This window comes from Coturnix japonica, chromosome 5 (genome assembly GCF_054131305.1).
Source record: "Coturnix japonica strain WE chromosome 5, WE-NBRP24, whole genome shotgun sequence".
In the NCBI taxonomy this organism is placed as follows: Eukaryota; Metazoa; Chordata; class Aves; order Galliformes; family Phasianidae; genus Coturnix; species Coturnix japonica.
This window is the reverse complement of record NC_140667.1, coordinates 12,549,711-12,568,502: the sequence shown is the minus strand read 5'-3', so window position 1 is coordinate 12,568,502 and position 18,792 is coordinate 12,549,711. Positions and strand designations below refer to the sequence as shown.

General features: G+C 47.5%; 2 protein-coding genes across 14 annotated transcripts in view; both read left to right on the top strand.

The window, feature by feature from the left end:
- The window catches only part of TSPAN32 (tetraspanin 32), a 21,290-nt gene extending 10,861 nt beyond the window's left edge, over positions 1-10,429 (top strand). For 5 of the 12 annotated variants that reach the window (XM_085550034.1, XM_085550032.1, XM_085550033.1 and 2 more), the window contains 4 exons: positions 4,983-5,084; positions 5,566-5,658; positions 7,061-7,147; positions 8,576-10,429. In XM_085550034.1, the coding sequence (XP_085406160.1) occupies positions 4,983-5,084; positions 5,566-5,658; positions 7,061-7,147; positions 8,576-8,671 (378 nt within the window). In that variant the 3' untranslated portion in view covers positions 8,672-10,429. Of the gene's footprint in view, positions 1-4,982; positions 5,085-5,292; positions 5,519-5,565; positions 5,659-7,060; positions 7,148-8,575 lie in introns of those variants that run through there. The other 7 variants (XM_032444735.2, XM_085550036.1, XR_014947025.1 and 4 more) reach the window with 6 other exon arrangements.
- The window catches only part of CD81 (CD81 molecule), a 27,789-nt gene continuing 17,779 nt past the window's right edge, over positions 8,783-18,792 (top strand). Inside the window, exons 1-3 of one of the 2 annotated variants that reach the window (XM_085550039.1) lie at positions 8,783-8,908; positions 10,746-10,902; positions 11,398-11,576. In XM_085550039.1, the coding sequence (XP_085406165.1) occupies positions 8,850-8,908; positions 10,746-10,902; positions 11,398-11,576 (395 nt within the window). In that variant the 5' untranslated portion in view covers positions 8,783-8,849. Of the gene's footprint in view, positions 8,909-10,745; positions 10,903-11,397; positions 11,577-14,430; positions 14,527-18,792 lie in introns of those variants that run through there. The other variant, XM_015863902.2, reaches the window with a different exon arrangement.

Sequence of the window (18,792 nt, the reverse complement as noted above, 5' to 3'; positions counted from 1 at the left end):
AAAAATCCCTTCCAATTCAAATGATTCTGTGTCCGTCTGTGTACATATTTGCACCCATATATCTGACCTTCTTGGCAGGTGGGGTACTCAGCTTGTGCACTGGAGACCACTGTGGTTTGGTGCTCTCCTGCCTCCAGGCAGCATTCCCCCTGCAAAAGCAGAGCTGTGCCCCTGCTCTGGGAAGCAGTGAGTCACCCACCCCAGAGCTGGCAGCTGCCGAGCACTTTGGCTGCCAATGCTGCTGCTCTGAGCTGGTCTCTGCCCCTGGAGGAGCTCTGCCTGCATCTGTGTTTCGGGAAGGCAACGCTGAAATGGGAGGGGAGCAGCGAAGCAGGTCAGCATTTTCATCAGCTCCTTGTGCAAACCACTTACAGCAGCAGAAGGTGCTGGAATTGAAGAGAAATAGCTCAGCAAAGTGTTGCTGCTGTGGACTTTATGGTTTTGCAGCGGCTTTTGTTTCCCCCTCTATTTGCATATGCTGTCAGTGATGAACAAAAAAGATTGTTCCTGTCCCAAAACCAGTAAGAGGGGGAAAGTGCATGAGTTATATTTATATATGTACATGCTATTTATTTAAATATATTTACCACTTAGCCTAAAAGATTCATTTGGGTATCCCCACTCTTACTTCACCAGCAGTCTCCAGTGACCTCCAGCATCCGAGAGGAGCAGCATCTCCTGATCTCACCCATGTGGAGGCGGGGGCTCTGAGCTATTCTGCTTTGCATGCTGGCCGTGTTTCTGCAGCTGTGAGCTCTCAGCTGGAGGAAGCCCGATGCGGGGGCGAGGAAGGGAGCTGAAGTGCTGTTAGGGAAGCATAAAGCTTCACCGAGTTGCAGTGACCGGGTTTTTGTTACTGGAACAAGGAAAGGTGTAGAAAGTGACAACCTCTTTATTCCAGTTTCACATCTTAAAACACTGCCTTACTGATACCAAGTGCATCCCTCTTGGCAGCAATGCAGATACAAAAGAACACTAGTGGTTTACAGAAACCAATTGCCTTCCTGAAATCATAAATTCTGCTTCTTTAGGGAGTGTAAAGGATATAGAGCATAATAAACAGTTGCAAAATTCCTTCATTCTTTTGCTCTAAGTGAAAAATCCTGCTCTATTAAGTTGCTTGATGTCAGCAGCATCAATCTCAGTGATTATTTTCCATTTGTTGCATCTGCTAACCTACCTCTATCACCCTTAAATGAATGTTTCATTAAGGAAAGCAGACAGTCATGGGAGACAGCAATTATTTGACTAATTTAGAGTTGGAATATTTTGCCAAGCTTCTTCTGGGAAAAGAATTACTCTAAGGTGTGACCTCCTTACCACTTAACCTGGAGATTTTTCTCAAGCCCAGCTGATGCTCCATCTTCAGCCTTAACTGATTTATTTGTTTGTTTTCTAATGGATAAGCCCTGGAATTGTATTTTCCTTCCAAGGGATATCTTTGTCCAGAAATACTCCTAGAATCATGGAGTCTTTTGGGTAGGAAGAGTCTCTTAAAGGCCATCTGGTCCAATTCCCTGCAATGAACATGGACACCTACATTAGATCAGGTGCTCAGGGCCACGTTCAGCCTAACCTTGAATGTCTCCGGCGATGGGGCTTCCACCATATCTCTGGACAACCTGTGCCAGTGCCTCACTGCCCTTACAGTAAAAAACTTCTTCCTTATATCTGGTCTATATTTCTCCACTTTCAGTCTGAAATCATTACCCTGTAGCAAAAGGTCCTGCCAAAGAGTCCGTCCCCTTCTTTCTTATAGTACCTCCTTCAGATATTGAAAGGCTGCTCTCAGGTCTCTCCAGAACCTCCTCTTCTCCAAGCTTAACAGCCCTAGCTCTCTCAGCCTGTCCTCATAGGTGCTGTGTGGTTTGAGCCCTGAGCGTATAGCGCTTGTCACTGATCTCCATCCAGACATTCAGCCACTGACCTCCTCCAGCAACAGGTCACAGTGTGCATTCTAAGCAGCTCTGAATCATGCTGTAAGTCATCAGTGCATCCTCAGGAAAAGGAAAACCCTTGTGACCAGAGTGGTGAAAATGTGGGTTGGAAGTGTAGGACCTCTGTAGGGGAAGCCCAGACAGGCTTTTTTTTTCCTCTATCTGTACCCACTGTCACGTGTTATCAGCTGAGTTATTAAGGGATGAGGCACAGCTGTGGCTTTCTTAAAGCACGTTATGAACAGTATCAGCATAACCGCTCAAAAAGCATCCGGTTGCCTAATTGGGAGAGAAAGCACCCTGATTAATTACTTTTTCTCCAACACCTGCTGCAAGAAAAAAGCCATTATTTTGGGATGGTGGAATGAAAATTGAGTATGTGATAGGAGTTTATGGTAATTTGGTGCAAAGTAGTGCAGTTATCTTTACTGTGCCTTGTTCCTGCTCCTAGGAAAGCTGAGGGATGAATTTGTGTCTCCTGAACAAAATGCACGCTGTCACAAATAAGGCTGTGTCATGAAGACATCTGGTGACTTTGTCTCACGCTTTCAGTTTTTATTTTTTCCCATCATTAGACATGCATGAGACTGTACCATTTTTGTCTGAGTAGAGGCTGCCACGTGTGGTGGCTGAGCAAAAACATAACCCCATCTTGGGCAGGGAAGATGGTGAGATGGTCAAGAAGGGAAGATTTAGGTTGGATAACAGGGGGAAGTTCTTTCCTGTGAGGGTGGTGAGGTGCTGGCACAGGCTGCCCAGTGAGGTTGTGGATGCCGTGTCCCTAGGAGTGTTCAGGGCCAGGTTGGATGGGGCTCTGGGCAACCTGGCCTAGTATTAAATGTGATCCTGCATGGTGAGTGGAGGTTGGAGCTTCATGATCCTTGAGGTCCCTTCCAACCCAAGCCATTCTATGATATAGTGACTTTATTACAGCAACCTGTGACTGTGTCTGCCTGTTGTACTGCCTATGCTCTGTGGTATGGTCCTCTGCACGGAAGGAAACAGCAGTGATAAATGTGGGGATTTAGGACTTGATAACTACCATTGCAATACTTAAACTAGAAAGTTATCTGGAGTAATCTGTGCAAACAAACTGCCACGTTGTCTTAAGGCAGCTACTTTCCGCTCCAAAATCAAATCGTTCTGGCAAAGCCCATCAAGATGATGTGGAGAAACTACAGTCAATTCGCTCTTTATTTGAAAAGAGGGGAAAAAAAAAACACTAAAATGCAGGCTTTGTAGTTGGATGTTTTGTGCCTTACTGTGATCTGAATCGTGTATTCAGAAAAATGCTGGAAACAAATGCTAGATGCAGTTGCTGGATAGAAGCACTGAGAAGGACTAATCAGCAGACTGTACTCCCAGGCTTGCCCAGACACATGTTCTAAAAGGAAATCGTTGCTGTAAAATAATTTCCATTTAATCCTTTGTGGTTTTGCTTCTTGGAGGCTGTTTGGGAAAATGAAAAATCAGTACCTAAAGGAGAACACAGCTCAGAAGTAAGCTCAGGAACACTGTGTAATTGAAGTCTTCGGTGGCCATGATGTGTCTGGAGATTATTCTCTCCTCATCGCTATCGCTGTGGCTGAGAAGTCTGTGAAGCAGTGACTGCCTGTGGCTCTTCCCTCACGGTTTCATGTGGTTGTAAAATATTTCTGCCATAGGTTTGTTGTGGGAATCTCGGCCCTTCAACCTTTTCCATCACCTGCCTTCTTTCAAATGACCTCAAAATGCTTGATGTCACTGTGGGATGTCTAAAATAAGAAGTCTCTTTGGAAATAGGTTTTGTCTGTTTGCATTCTATGAAGTACTGCATGCAGCTGTGCTGCTCGCTGTACTTACAATGCAGTGTGGAGCATATGTTATCTACAGTAGAGAATTTTGAATCATAGGGTGGTATGGGTTGGAAGGGACCATGCAAAATCATCCTTCCACTAGATCAGGCTGCTTAAGGCCTTGAGTGCTTCCAGGGGTGGGGCATCCACACTTTCTCTGTACAGCCAGTGCCTCACCACCCTCTGAATAAAGGGTTTCTTGTCTATATCTAACCTGAGTCTCTTCTCTCTTAGTTTAAAGCCATTACCCTATGCCTCATCACTACGCTCACTTTCAAGGTCAGTTCTTCCCCAGTTTCCTGCAGGCTCCTTCAGGTACTGGAAAGACTTTGGCTAATGAGGGATATAAAAGTGACAACACCACAAGAGTAGAATGAAAAATTATCCCCTTTTTCATTATTCTTAATCCATTTCTTCAGTGGAAGTAAGCTTTTTACTGAATTCATTTATTTAATTGCTGTTGCTGGGAAGCTGCTTCACGGCATACCCGAAGTTAGGAAATTTTGAATGTTTTGCTTTTTATTGGGCTTTAAGTTTTTCCTAGAGGGAGGATGGTGTGCACATCCACAGTGGAGTGCTGACTGGTGGCCTTGCTCCAGGATCCCTCGTTCCACCCCGTTCCCTCTGTCCTGTGGATCGATTCTCTGCTCTGAGATCCAAGCATTGCCTTCAGCCCATTCAGATCAATATGGGCAGGGAAGCAACAGGGAAATGAAAGGAAGAAATAAATCTGGGCTTTTTTGTTGTTTTTATTTCTCTCTCTCTCTCTCTTTTTTTTTTTCCTGGCACTAAAAGCAATTGTCATATTTTTTCCATTGAAAGCTGAGCAGGAGTTGGCTGGGATTTGTCAAGCTGCAAGTTCTCATACTTTTAGTAAATATTTAGGATCTGATTCACCACTGAGTCACTCCATTATTTTTTTGGGCTTAATTCAGAGGAACTCTTCCATCACTGCTGCCCATTGGAGGTGCTCTCATGCTCTCACCTTTATGTTTTAGCAAGGTGGCAAATAACCTTATAACCTCTTTTCAGAACAAGATGATACTGTCACCTCTCCCTGGCAGGACATGGGGGGGATGTGGAGGCATGTGTGTTACAGGCACTTATATTTCTGTATTTCTTTGACAAAACTGGCCAAAAGCTTCAGCTGTAAGATAATTGGGCAGCTGATCATCTTGGTGCACTGTACAGAAGTTTTTCTCTGTTGCAGGTAGAGAACAGTATGCTGGATGTGTACGACCTCGTGTATGAGGAGGTGAGGAGGAATGGCTCCAGCTCCAAGAGACATGAGCTGACTCGCATCCATGAAGTAGTAAGTTATCTCCCAGATTTCACAGAAACCTTTTTCTGGAACATCTGCCCATTGATTCCAACAGGCTCTGTTTTGCTAGTTCTGTTGTACTGTTTTCCTCTGGAACCAGCCTTTTGCCAAGTCTGTACATAGTATGAGACTGGCTATATATAGAACATAGAGGGCTCTCAGCACCTGAACTAGCCATAGATGTCCCTGTTCATTACAGGGGAGTTGAACTAGATGGCCTCTAAGCGTCCCTTCCAACTTAGATGATTCTATAACATGAGCTCTTGCAGTACTGGAAGTTGATAACTATCTCCCAAACCCAACAACATGGAATACATAGCATGGTAGGCATCTGCTTAGTTTAGCCACTATAATCAATGGTGAAACAATCCTTGTCTAGTGTTGTGTGTTCAGCTTCCATCACTGTGAGTACTGTTTACCTGCCTGCTTTGCTCCTCACAGCCCCATTTACCCACTCTGCCCTCTCTTGCAGTTCCTGTGCTGTGGGAAGCGCTCCCCTCTTGGAGACACAGCTGCTGTTGAGCACAGGATGTGCCGTCCTGGCACAGCGTGGGCTGCTGGACAGGTAGGGTTGCTTCTCTTTTGCTTCTCTCCAGCCTCCTCTTTGTCTTCTGCATGTGTGGAGGTTTTGTGATAGCACAGGCATGGCTCTGATGGAAAAACACTATTGAATTTGTCACGTGGTTCTGGTCTCTAAGGCTTAAAATGTGTTCTGCTAACAACAAATGTTGAAAGGCCGCACGGTGACTGTAATTCCTTTTCCCAAGGGCATTAACAGGTATTAAAAATTTAAATGAGAAACTCATAAAGCAGGATTATGTTGTCCAGGAGTAGCTTCATCAAGCAGACTTTATACTTGCTTGCAATATTCCAAAGAAGTGCTGCAGATCCCTCCAATATTAGACTGTGTATGCACTGAAGTTGTGACATAGGCTTCATAGTCTGAGTAAGTCTCTTGTATGCTTTTTTCCACTGGAATAACAAAACTAGCATCAGAACAAGTTGTCCCTAGAAAAAACAAATGGTGTTGCTACAGCTATGCAGAAATATTGCTGTTGTGTCTTGACGGGACAAGACAGAATTGCCTCAGATTGCATCAGGGGAGGTTCAAGTTGGATATTAGGAAAAATTTCTTCCCAAAAAGAGTGGTGAGGCATTTGTACAGGCTGAATGACGTGGTTTACTGTGGAATACTAGTAATAGGTAGACAGTTGGGCTAGATGTTCTTAAAGGTCTTTTCCAACCTTAATGATATGATGATTCTATGATAAGCAGTAACACAGCCCTTTGATGCACCAGTACTTGTTAATCCATGGTTTCCAGCTGTCTCCTGGAAAATCCAGTCTCAAAGAGGGTAGACATCAGCTCAAAGAGCAGGAAGAAAGAGTAAAGCAGCCTCAGGCACTACATGCCCTTGGTCAGCCCCACTAATTGTTTGCATTTGGTTGGAGGGAACTGTAGTAGTTGCTTGCTGCAGTGCATTCACTCAGGTGATGATGCTGTGGGTCCATAAGCAGTAAAAACCTTGTTCTGCAAAGTCAAGGGCAGGCTTTGTACATTCTTGAAATGACTCTTGGCTATCACCCACTAGTTTTCAGTGGGGTTGCCGGAGTGCTTAATGCTTATATATAATATATTATATGTAATAACATATATATAATATATATAATAATGCTGGTGGCACTTCCAATGCTGAGCTGTTTGTTAGTATCTTTGGGGAACATGCAGCATTGTGGCATGCTCTGCTTTCCTGTCTTTTTACAACAACCTCTCCATTTTCCAGAGAAAGGAAAACCAACACCATTTATGCATGACCACACTAGGTGTGTACATACATTCTCTACAGACTGAAATTCATCATACTAAGAAAATTGTAGGCATATTGTAGTAATGGAAAATATAATGCAGGTGTTTGTCTACCCACCTGAGCTTCTGACACACTGCAAGAGGTGTTTCTCTCCTTCCAGGACTGCCTACAAGAGATGCATAGCTTCCTGAAGAAGCACATGGGCTTTGTCTCCACACTCCTGGGCATCACCATTGGCTTCACGGTAGTTGTGCCTGTTTCTATATGCTCCTGACCCCACAGGGGACTTGTATCCTAAATAAGCCCCAAATGCTTGGGGACTTGGGGGGGTTTTGAAGATGAGCACTGGAAATAGAAGTGGTGTTGGCTTCCACCACAGAAATTAGAAAAAAAAGTAGGTTTTATCTTCTGTGGTATCTCCGTGCTGCTCTTAAGATAGGGAGAGTTCTCCTGACCAGTGTGTATGTAGGGATTTGGTTCCACTTTGACACAACAAAGATTAGAAGACTTCATCTCAAGGAAACGCAGAGGATCACAATTTGTGTGTGTGTGTATTTCATAATGCTAGTAATTCGCTAGGAAAGACATCAGGCAATGTTATAGGTACATTTCTACTTACATGGAATTATGTACATGCATACAGAGCTTTAGCATTAAGGCTTTATTGGATCTTAGCACCACTGAGCTCTTGTTCAGAAAATCCTCAGGACGTACAGCTGATGCATAGTGGAAAGTCATGTATGAATATTTGATGTTGCTTTCTAATTACCCTTTAGTGTAGGAGAAATTTTGCTTAAGCCATATCCACACTGGAGTGTTTTGTATTTTTCTATTTGTACACTTGTATTACACGACATTTTTCCCCACGAACTTGATGTTATAGCCAGATAATGCAAGAAAGCCTTTGAAGTGTGCACTAAAGGAAATCCCACCATGAGGGAGGCCATTGTGAAGGCAGGATGCAGAGCAAAGTGAGCCAGCTGGGACTACAGCTCTGATGTCCCCATCCCTGCGGCAGACGTGTCCCCACCGATCTGCACAATGAGGCCAACACAGAGCATGTTGTTGCAGCCCTTCTTACGCCTCCTGCAACATCCTCACTTTGATAAGCTGCCTGTGCAAATCCTGAGACGTGATCAGAGGCAGCACTGTGCACTCATCAGAAAAGTGTGGTACAAAGGAAGCGTGCTGTCTTCTACTCTTGCAGTGAGCATGTGTTGGGGGCTTAGTTTTGTTGTTTTTCATTTTATTCCAAACAATGCATGAGGTTGGTTTTTTTTTTCCTCTCCCTCTCTCTGTTCTGTACACAAAGGACTATTATGAGTTTGTTTGCATGGAGGGTCGTTTTGAGGAAGGAGTTTAAAGGCTGAGTTTCCTGGCTTCTTCTCGCTTTTGGATATTTTTAGGACTGAGCTTGAGCCGTGCTGTGCTAATTCCAGTCAGATGCCTTAACCACATGGGTTTTTTTTTTCCCTCTCTCCCATGTTGGAATTGATATTCACCCTTTTAGTGGAAAAGAGCTCCCTCAAGAACGGTCTGACACTTTCATACATAACAAGTTCAGAAGTGCCAATTGAACCAGCAGGCAACACTTAGGATCGCTTATTCACACAGCTGGAACATCCTCCTCTATTCAGCATTTAACTGTTTGCCCATCTTGTCTATTTCCTTTTAGGTTTATGGGATGGTTCTGACTTCTTTCCTCTGGTTCTCCATCCACTTCAGCAACAACCTGGACCGGAAAGGCAAATATACCTTGCAAGGAAGTTAGAAGCCTGTCTCCCAGGTTTCCCTACCAGGCAGAGCCAGCTCTCAGTGCAAGTCGATGCCTGGAGTCTCCCACCAAGCCTCTGGGAAGGCGTTGCGTTACTTACCTGTGTGCATTTCCAAGCTGTACCATCCAGGTGGAACTCTACAGAACAGCAGTCCTGCATCTTCACTAAGAATGGATGAGGACTGAGATGCACCTGGGCTTGGAGATGCAGGTTGCCTCCTGGAGTGAAGGATGGTATGTAGCATAAGGAGAATACACACAGCTCCCTAGGACACAACCTAAAGAAATACCATCTGAAATCGTAGCATTAAACCAGTCTTCTGTGCTGTCATACAAGAAGTTTCCTGTGACCTCGAAAGATGTGACTTCTCAAGGGCAAGATCTTTGGACTGCAGCAATGGGACCAATCTGCCATTGGCAAATATGTTTGCACTGGGTTTGGTATTGAAAAACAGGGAGCTGTGCTACCTGGGACAGTGCTCATCATTGCCTTTGAACAGGTTTCAAACCACCCTGGAGTATGTCAGCACCCAGCCACCACTACTGTTTTTTCCCTCTATCAAAATATTGCTGGAATTCTTGGTATAAATTAAGTGGGGGAAAAAAAATCAAAAAACAGTGTATGAGTTTTGAAGCAGTGGAATAAGGACACATCCCTGTGCATCTCCCTTTTTGAGTTTTTGAAATTCTGAGGATTAGGTCAGCCTTCTGGATGCTGCACTAATTTCACGTGGGCTCCTTCAACATACTGCCTCCATTCTGTCTCTTTCTGGCTTCACTAACCTACCACGCTGCTGTGAAATACAAAAGGACTTTGATATTGAACATATGCAGGGCTTGTGTTTAAATTAAGGAGAAACGGACTGATCTCCAGCCACTTAAAACACAACAGCGTCCACTTCCTCTTCTTTCCTTCTTATCAACAATAAGGAGGAATTTGAAAAGCTTCAGCCAGCTGAACATCTCAGGCGAGCTGAAATGATGGCTTCCTGGTGTGCTTTGCCCTCGTTGCAAGGAGGCAGAGCCACTTCTGAGCTGAAAACCATCGCAGCGATAGATTTATTTCCTGCTGGAAAATCTGCTGAGCTACAGTGATGGAAAATATCTGTTGAAGCAGCTTTCACCTCCCTCCTTTGCTGTGGCTTTTACCTGTGAAAACAGTAAGTGGCAATTGAAATTGTCTCAGCTTCCGAAGATGATCTCATTGAGATAAAAGAGGAAAACCCCTTGCTGATGTTCAGGACAGTTCCGGGCCCTTCGTGTGGACTGCTGTATGTATTAAAACAACATTACAGCCTGCAGTATCTCCCCAGATCTGGTTAGCATTCGAACACGGTTGCAGATGTTTTGTATTGGAAAGAATGGCACTGAGGGAGGAGGAGCCAGGGCTCTTTGCTCCTCTCCTCTGGTACAAGCAGAGCTTCAGTGGAAGCTTTGGAGGCAAGGCCAAGTCTAAAAGCACTGTGGAGCATCACCCAGCTTTCTCCTGGCAGTCACCAGCCCCATTCAAGCAGGAGTTTAGTGGTGATGTGCTTACTGTGCAGCTGCACCTGCAGACATATCCACTTACTGGTGGTGGGAGGAGATTCAGAGATATGTGTATAGGGGTTCTTAAGTACATTGCCCTCCTCAGAGACAGTCTCCACTGTGAGCTCTGGCTGTTATTGTCAAGGCTACTGCTGTTGTCATTCCTCAGGCCAGCTGGCAGCACACACGATTCCTGGGGTCCTCAATAAATACCAATCTCTTGCTAAAGGCTGTCATTCCTTCTCTTCTGCAATGTGCAGTGCTGGGCTGTTTGCAATGGGCTGCACTCCATGAGCCTTGTGGTGCTGGGAAGAGATGTTCCCTCTGCAGCTGCACATGCCTTAGCACCCAGGCTGCTTCTTACCAACAAGGTAAGCTGGAAGTCCTGCTCTATAGCCATAGCTGAGTTTTTTTGTTTTTTTGTTTTTTTTTTTGGGGGGGGGGAGGGGTATGAAATATCCAAACAAATTGTAATCTCCCCTACAAACGCTGTGTGTGTGTGTATATATATACATACACCATGCTCTTTGTTCCTATTTCACAGGGAAGGTTGCAGCCCTCATCTGCCTCTTCTTACCCAACCATGGAGGAGGGATAACAATGGGGACAGAGTGGTCAGAGCCTTCCATGTGACTCACCATGTGCCTGTTGTAGACAGCCAGGCCACTCTCTCTAAGGCCACAGCTCGCTTATATCAAGCAGTAGGTGCAGCTTTTTGTGTTCACTTCTCAAGCAGCACAATTAGCAAGGAGAAAAAGGCCTCACACAGCAGCTGAGGATGAGTGGGGCTTCTGCGCAGCAGAAAGAAAAGACCAAGGATTCAGAGCCCTTGTGCAAGCCTAGGTTAAGCAGTTAAGCAGAACCTGAAGAGGAAGTTGATTATGGGGACAGTGGGGATCTTTCAGGCTTCAAACTGCTTTGCTATATCCTGTCCCCCAGACAATGCTGGCTGCCACCAAATTACAACTTCCCCTTTGCTGTGCAATTTGAATTCAACCCCAGAGCTCATGCTGTTGAGTCCTTCTGAAGTCTTGTAATGAGGCAAACTTAGGTGAGAGGGCTCAGCAGAACCCAGGTTCACTGCTAACTCTTGCTGTTTACTTCCCTTAGGATCCCTGTTCTTTCCTAAGGCAAACTCCCCCTCTTGCTCTTAGCATCACTAAGTACCTCTGTTGTTTAACCCTGTGGCACACCAGCTTGCTGGCGGATGCACTGGTTTTCTTTTTTGCAGTGTTACATCAGCACTGAGCTGTTGCAGCCTCTATTCACCTGCTGATGAATTATACATAGGTGGCACAGCAGCAGTTCCCCACAATGCCGAGCTGGGCTCTCACCCTCCTGGCTATGCTGGAGAAGAGGAAATGTCTGCGCTGAAGTAAGAACCTGCTTGGGTTTGCTTTCTCCCTCCTATTCACAAGTGGTGCCTCTGGAAGCAACACCTGCACCAGAATAACAGCAGCTCCGGAAGCTGCTGCTGCCCTTCACCACTGCCTTCCTTCTTCACTTTATATAACCTGCCTATCACCATAGATACCCTGCTGTAAATATTTAAAGCATCAATCAGTGTGGAGGCAACTGCTGCAGGAGTTATCAGAAGCAGAACCTCAAAGTGAAGCTACAGGTCTCTGCTTATCCAGCAAGGAAACATGGGGATGCAGCAAGCAAAGATAGATGGGAAGCTCTCTGCCCTGTTCTCCCTACCAGAGCCAGCTCTGTATAGGAGCAGGAGGAGCATCACCATGGCCTATTTTTTGGGTGGCCCTGCGTGGAGCTAGGAGATAGACTCAATGATCTCGTAAGGGTCCCTTCTAACTCAGGATGTTTTATGACTCTATGTGTTTCATCCCAGAACTCATCTTCCCTACTCAGACCATAGATGGGGACCTTGTGGTGAACAATGCTTTTCTCAGAGCTCAGCTGGTGTCTGTGAAGGGTGGAGCTGCTGGTGTTCCCCTGCAGAAGCTGTCAGGCAGGCATGGGGCTGGGATGCAGCTCAACGCTGTGTCTGCTCTGGAGCCCTATGAGTCATACCCATAGACGGCTGTGCCAAAACCACGAGCATGACACTGACCTTTATAACAGCATCAGAAACAGGGGAGGAAGAGCAGCAGAAGGGAGTTAGACCAGCAGATGGAAGAAACACAGCGAACACCTCTGTTCTCTGCGACTTCACTCATTAACAGAGAAAGCATACTTAAATGGCTGCTCCTGGGGGTTGGTTTGTTTTTTTGTTTCGTTTTGTTGTGTTTTTCTCCTTTTTTAACATCCCCAACAGGTATTTTCTTCATTGGTTTGCACCCTGGGAAAGCAAACTGGCATTAACTGAGTGTCCCACAGAGCATCTGAATTTAACCCATCTCTGAATTAGGGAATTCCCCAGCCCTGTGCACAGCACCTGCACTCCATCCCAGGACGTGATAAGCACAACTTTGTGCAAATTAATTCAACTTACAGAGCAGCCTGCTTAGGAAGATCTGGTGAAGCTGCTGGGAGGCTTTGAAATGCATTCCTGATACTTTGTAGACTGTTCAGCACTGGGGAAAAGGCTGCATCTGATAGCGCAGACCTGCTTGAGAAACAGTCTGTGTTACCTTGACTCTGGAACTTGGTGTTTGTTTTGTTGGTTTGGGTTGTGTGGGGTTTTTTTTCAGTACAGAGGTCAAAGTTTTCAAGCATGCTCGGCTGAGCTGCCTGGAAGCAAATAAATTGATAGAAGACTGGGATGTTTGGATAAAATTTGAAATACTTCCCCACTGCCAAGCCGCAGAGAGGTTCAGATGGGATCTGTGACCCTTGAGCTGGAGCCCTGGACAATGTATGGTTCAGGCATGGGGATGCCCTAGCAGTAGGAACACATTAGCTCTGAGCCAGATTGTTTAGCATTTGGAGTGTATGAAAAGTTTTGTTTCTTGTTTGCTACTTCCCATAGATTCAGGCAGAAAGCAAAAGCCATGATACCACCTTCCAAATATCCCAAGCTCCCCATAGGTGGCTCCAGTGCCAGTTTGGTGGTAGTGATTGCAGTGGGGCTGCCAGCTTCCCAGCACACAGACACTGATTTGAGTGTCTTTCCTTCCTAAGCCCAGCTCTGGCTGTGCTGCTGCTGAAGCCTTATCAGTTTGCATGTGGTTCTTTCCCTTCCCTGCAGCAAACCCTGCTTGTTTTGGGCAGAAATCAAGGCACTGTGGGATCCTGTGTCATAGCAGGGGAAAAAAAATTGGGATCCTGTCATTATCTTTTGGATCAACTGGCAGGATCCAGGCAGGATTACACCTACAGCCAACGATTCAGTCTATCAGCTGGTGCATGAATACCCCTGTGAGCCTCCAGCTTCACTGGTAAGGCCAAATGAGTAAATGGGGCTTAGAAACAAAGGGTTTATGCATCCATGGCAAGCCCACGATTAGGGGATGCACTCAGTAATTGGGGAACTGGTTTGGCTTCTGTTCTGCCTCAGTTCTCACTGGGTGCTCAGCAGGTGCAGAGGGCAAAGCAGGGTTCAACAGGCACCAGGGGTGCTGTCTGAGCACTTGAACTCATTTCTGCTTTTTTTCTTTGTTTTCCTTTTTGACACATAAGGTCCTGCCTTCGATCAGGCTTTTGTGTTCTGAGTTCTGTTCTGACTTTTTGGTACCGCAGCCCTAAAAAATAAGCAACCATGCCTGCTGGTTGCACAGCAGGGTGTGAGCAGGCTGTGTTTCTAGGGATGCACAGATGAGCCAAAGTGAGGTTAGCCTAGAAGGTGAGGAAACTTTCTGCTGGTTCTGTGGTGCTTTTGGCTTTTAAAATTCAACTTCCAAGCTGCAATGTGAGGGATACTAAAAATGTCAACGCGTGTGACACAGATCTCTTTGATGGTGAGCCCTGAAATACCCCCAGATGGATGGGGAAAGGAGCAAAGCAAGCACGGTGAGTGCTTCTGCACAATTTGGAGGTGATCTTTTGGGTGGTGGGTTGTGTAAGGCTGAAAGGAAGCATTGGGAAGATGGGGGTGAGTTTTAATGTAAGAGCAAGTGGGAAAAGGGAAGGTGCGGGGGTGGGAAGGCTACAAGAGGGGGGAAAAAAAGAACAGGGGAAGGGAGAGGGAAGGGAAAAAGCAATCGAAAGGAAAAAGAGCGTTAGAGGGTGGGACCCGGAGGGCCCCCGCCGCTCGGGAGAGGCGGGCAGGGGGCGGCACTTCCTAGCGCTCCCTCCCTCTCTCCCTCCCCGCCGCCGCCCAGCTTGGCCTCAGATCGGGAGCTGCTGCCGCCGAAGCCGCCATGGGGGTAGAGGGCTGCACCAAGTGCATCAAATACCTGCTCTTCGTCTTCAACTTCATCTTCTGGGTAAGCCCCAGCGCGATGAGGGCGGTTGGGCTGTGCGTCCTGCTAGAGCCGGGGTATTTTCTATTCCTTTCCCCCCACCGGCCAGCCCCCATGTTGAGCTTTGCACCCTGCTATCAGGGCTTTTTGGTCGGCGGGGCGCGGGGAGCATTTATCCTTTGGTATTTTTTTATACGCGCTAACGCAGCTTTATTTATTTATTTATGTGTTTATTCATACGGCACATCTATATGCACTCACGTAGATGGATGTATTTTTTAATGTATATGCATCCTCGGCGCGAGGGCGGGGGTTCGGCTCTCTGTTCTCTCCCCGCACGTCCTGTTGCCGTGCGGTTTTTCGGTTGCTGAGGGCTGGATGGGGTGAGCCCCCCCGTGCGGAGGGGATGCGTAAAGCAGGGGAGGTTGGGGCTGGCGCTGCCCCTCGCAGCCCTGGCAGCGCCTGGAGCGGGCTGGGTTAGGGCTGGGCGCTGCCTTTGGGAACTTAGTGGAGCCGGCGGATATTCCCAAGGTGCTGAGGTTTGCTTTTCTGAGAAAGTTTCTCATGTAATAATTCATCTGCCTGGGCATGGTGGTGGCAGCGGGTCCTCCTGCGGGGGAGGGAGGTCACCGTTAGCGTTCCTGTCCGTTTTTCCCAATTCTGGGTCAGACGCCGACGCGTCAGGGAGCGGTGGAGGCGCTCCCGAATCCAGCCTGGTTTGAGACTCTGCTTTGCCTTTCTTCTCACATAGCGGTGACCGAGGAAGGCTGACAAACGGTGACGACAGCGGCATTAATTGATATCCGATGCTGTGCCAGCTGCAGGATGAGCTGGGACCGTCCTCCTCCCTCTCTAGGCAGCAGGACAGGGCTGTGTCTCCCTGGGCTGCTCTCCCACGAGCTTCGGTGCCTATCCGGGGGCTTTGCTTCCCTCCTGCTCCAGGCTTCCTGCCATTCTTGTTGCAGAAGTGTGGATGCAGAAAGGAAGGGTCCCATGGGGACAGGAAGGATACAGGAGGGCCCTGTGCTGCTGCTGCTCCTGGGGAGGCTCCCTCACTCGTGCTATATACCTAACTCTTAGTAAACCATCCTTTTACTTAAAAGGGGAACTTCCAGATCCATTTTTCTTCCCTTTATGGCTTTTGGTTCCTGCTCTCCAGGGCTTGCCAGCCAGCAGTTTATTCCGGGGGCTTTTCATGAGGCTGGGTGGCCAAACAACAGGTCTGATGGCTTCCATAAGCTGGAGTCGAGGGTAATTGTAAGGTTTAGCGCCTTATCAGTGCGGTGAGCAACACGTCTCGTGCCTCCAGCTATGGGTGGGGGATGCTTTGGTCGTTACCCCATCGTGAAGACCTGAGAAAGTTTTATGTTCAGAGGGAGGAAGCAGCGCTGAAGCGCTTGTCGCAGGGTGCCCGTGCTGCTGGCAGCGCAGCTGCCTGGGTGTCCCAGCCCCTGGGAGATATGGGATGAGGGGCTTGGGGCAGTGTCGATGCCAGCCATTTGGTATGCGAAGGCTGTGGAACTGCTCTGTTGCTTGTTGTGTGCTTGGCGCTGAGTCGAAAACAAGCGCGAGGCAGAACTGGGAGCTTGGCAGACACCGGGGCTTGGCCGCATGCTGAAAAGCAGCTCACTCCGGGGGAGGAAAGGAAGTAATTCTAAGCCTTGCTGTGTTAACAAGTAAGAAAGAAGCTGATAACTTTTTGAAGTGGCCTCGTTGTCCTGCTGGGGTGTAAATAAACGGACACCCCCGTAGCAGCGCAGGGACATAACAAAGCCGCCGTGTTGGGAAGCAAAAGTAAAATGTTGCTTCAGCACCAGTTGCCCTGGGCGCCTTGGCAGCAGCCCCGTCTGCCTGAGATTTCTCTCTTTTGGGGGCCGTTTTTCCCTCGTGCTTTAGGAAGAACCGGGCTGTTTTGCTGGCTGGGACATGCAGCTGGGCCATGATGGCTGTCAAGGAGCACACATAAGATTGCACGCACATTGCTGATGTGTGCAGAAGGGTGCTGGGAATGAGAGTCCTGAGGCTGCTCAAAGCTTTCTGAAACTCTGGAAGACCTGTGGCATGTCCAGTAGAGTTGTGCTGGGTTGTAGTGTGATGAAAGTGGGCAGACATCACTAGGGTGGTGGAACAGAGGACAAAGGCAGCTCCAGGAGAGCTTCACCCCACTAACAAAACACAGGGATAATAAGGAAAAGCTTTTATGTGCCACGAGCTTGGCCTGAAACCTCAGTAGAAATACTTGAATCCCATTTCTGTTATTTCTTGCATGGCTGAATTAGGCAGTATACTTGTGATATTTGAGAGCCACAGGGAGCAGTGACTTTTGGGAGATGGCCAGCTGTCCACGAAAGGTGCTGGGTTATTGGATGGTTGCTGAGCGAGCTGCCAAGCTCATGCCCTGAGGCACTGCTGGTGGAATGGCCTTAGCATGGTTCAGGTTGTGGCTGGTACATTGAGCTGGAGCCACTTTTATATAACCTGAGAGGCCAAAGGAGGCCCAGTAGGTCTTTCAACATGTGATTAAACATAACTAGAAAGGAATCAGCCTGCTCTCACCCAGCCCATCAGCTAACATGCACCTCCAGGCCCAACACACTGCCGCCTGCTCTGGTGAGGGGTCTAGGTTCAAAGAGCTCACTTCTGGCATGGTAGTGACAAGTTGATGGTTGGACTAGATGATCTTAGTGGTCTTTTCCAACCTTAATGATTCTATGATTCAGTCCTCCCTTCCATGCTACACACAGCTATTTTCTCCTATGCTTGCTGAGTTGTCTGTGGCATGGGTAGGGATGAAATGGAGGAGCACAGGGGGGACATGAAAGTGTAAGACCATGCATTACAAGAACAGGTTCAAGTTGCTGGGTATTCTCTTAACAATTCTGGGAAATTCTGCTGGTCACCTGCCAGCCTGCAAAGCACACGTGCAGACATTTGGTGACGCTGAGGAAGGTGGCAAGCCCGTACTTCCTCAGCCCTCAGTAGTAGCCCCATGGGGACTGATGTACTCCAGGGCTCGTTCCCCCAGTCACAACAACAGCAAGGCTTTAAATGCGGCTTAAAATAGGGAATGGAAACACAGTGAGAGAGATGGAGGTTGATGTGTTGCACAGCTCAAAGGCTCTGCTCAGAAGCAGCCTGGCAGGTTCGTAGAAACAATTTGAGTCTTGTTTGGGTGGCAGCCCCACACGCATGCCTGGACTGGAAACTGCTTAAACAGTGTTAGTCACAGTGTGTCACAGGCTTTTCCAGCGCAGTGGGGTTTATGTTTTGATCCTTGGTCTCCCTGGGAATCACAATGTTGCAAACACTGAGGACAGAAGTCTTTGCCAGCATCTTGCTGTAGTGACCTGGGGCTGGGTGTAGTTGTTAATGCACAGTGCAGCGTATTTCCACGTGCCTTGGCGGCACCTCCCTGTGATGTTTATGGGCTGTCGTGTGAACACAACTGTATCTGTGAGTCCTTCAGTGTCTGCCTGCAGGAGCTCATTTAAACAGTGCTCCATCCCATGGCAGTGCCTGCCTTCGCTGCCCAGGGAGGGAGCATTGTTACCAGCTGAGGGGCTGTTGTGTTCCTGTGGTTCATCTGTCAGACACCCTAACTATCTCTCACCTCCTGTGAGAGTGAATACGTGCCTTGGGAGCACTTTGATGCTGTGATAGAAAGTGATGTGTGGGTGTGTGTTATTAAAAAGAAAAAACAGTTGTATCATGGGTGGAGCTAAACACTGATGTGTGTGGCCAAAACGATTCTAAAGATGTATCTGAAATTGTTTTCCAGTACTGCTGGGGCAATTAACCCTTGTTGCTGGGTGCCAGTGCCTGAAGTTGTACCTGTGCAGGGAGCGCCACAGTGTGTCCCCCATCAGTGTGTGGGGGCACGGGGCTCTCACCCCTCCCCTCCTCCTCTTTGGGCTGCATTTGGCACCCAGCCTACCACTACTCTAGGAGTGTTCCTCTGGGTCTGTTTGGAAGGGCCTCACAGTGTTGTTGGGCTGGTAACTATAGGCACCAGAGGAGAACTTGGTCCTGCCGCTCTATTAATAGAGACTGCTGGAAAGTGGCCATGGCTGAGCTGCTCCAGGCAGAGCATGGACAAAATGCTGCCTTTCTCCCGTGCATGAAGAAAACGGGCCTTTCTGCTTCATTTTTGCCCCAGTTTCTGAAGAGACTTAGCCTGCACATTTTTAGCCATATGTCCTGACCTTTGACAGTCATCAGAGATCGTGATATCAGGAGATTATGGAAAGGTCTCATCTCTACTTTCCAAAATAAGTGTTATGGCTTTCAAGT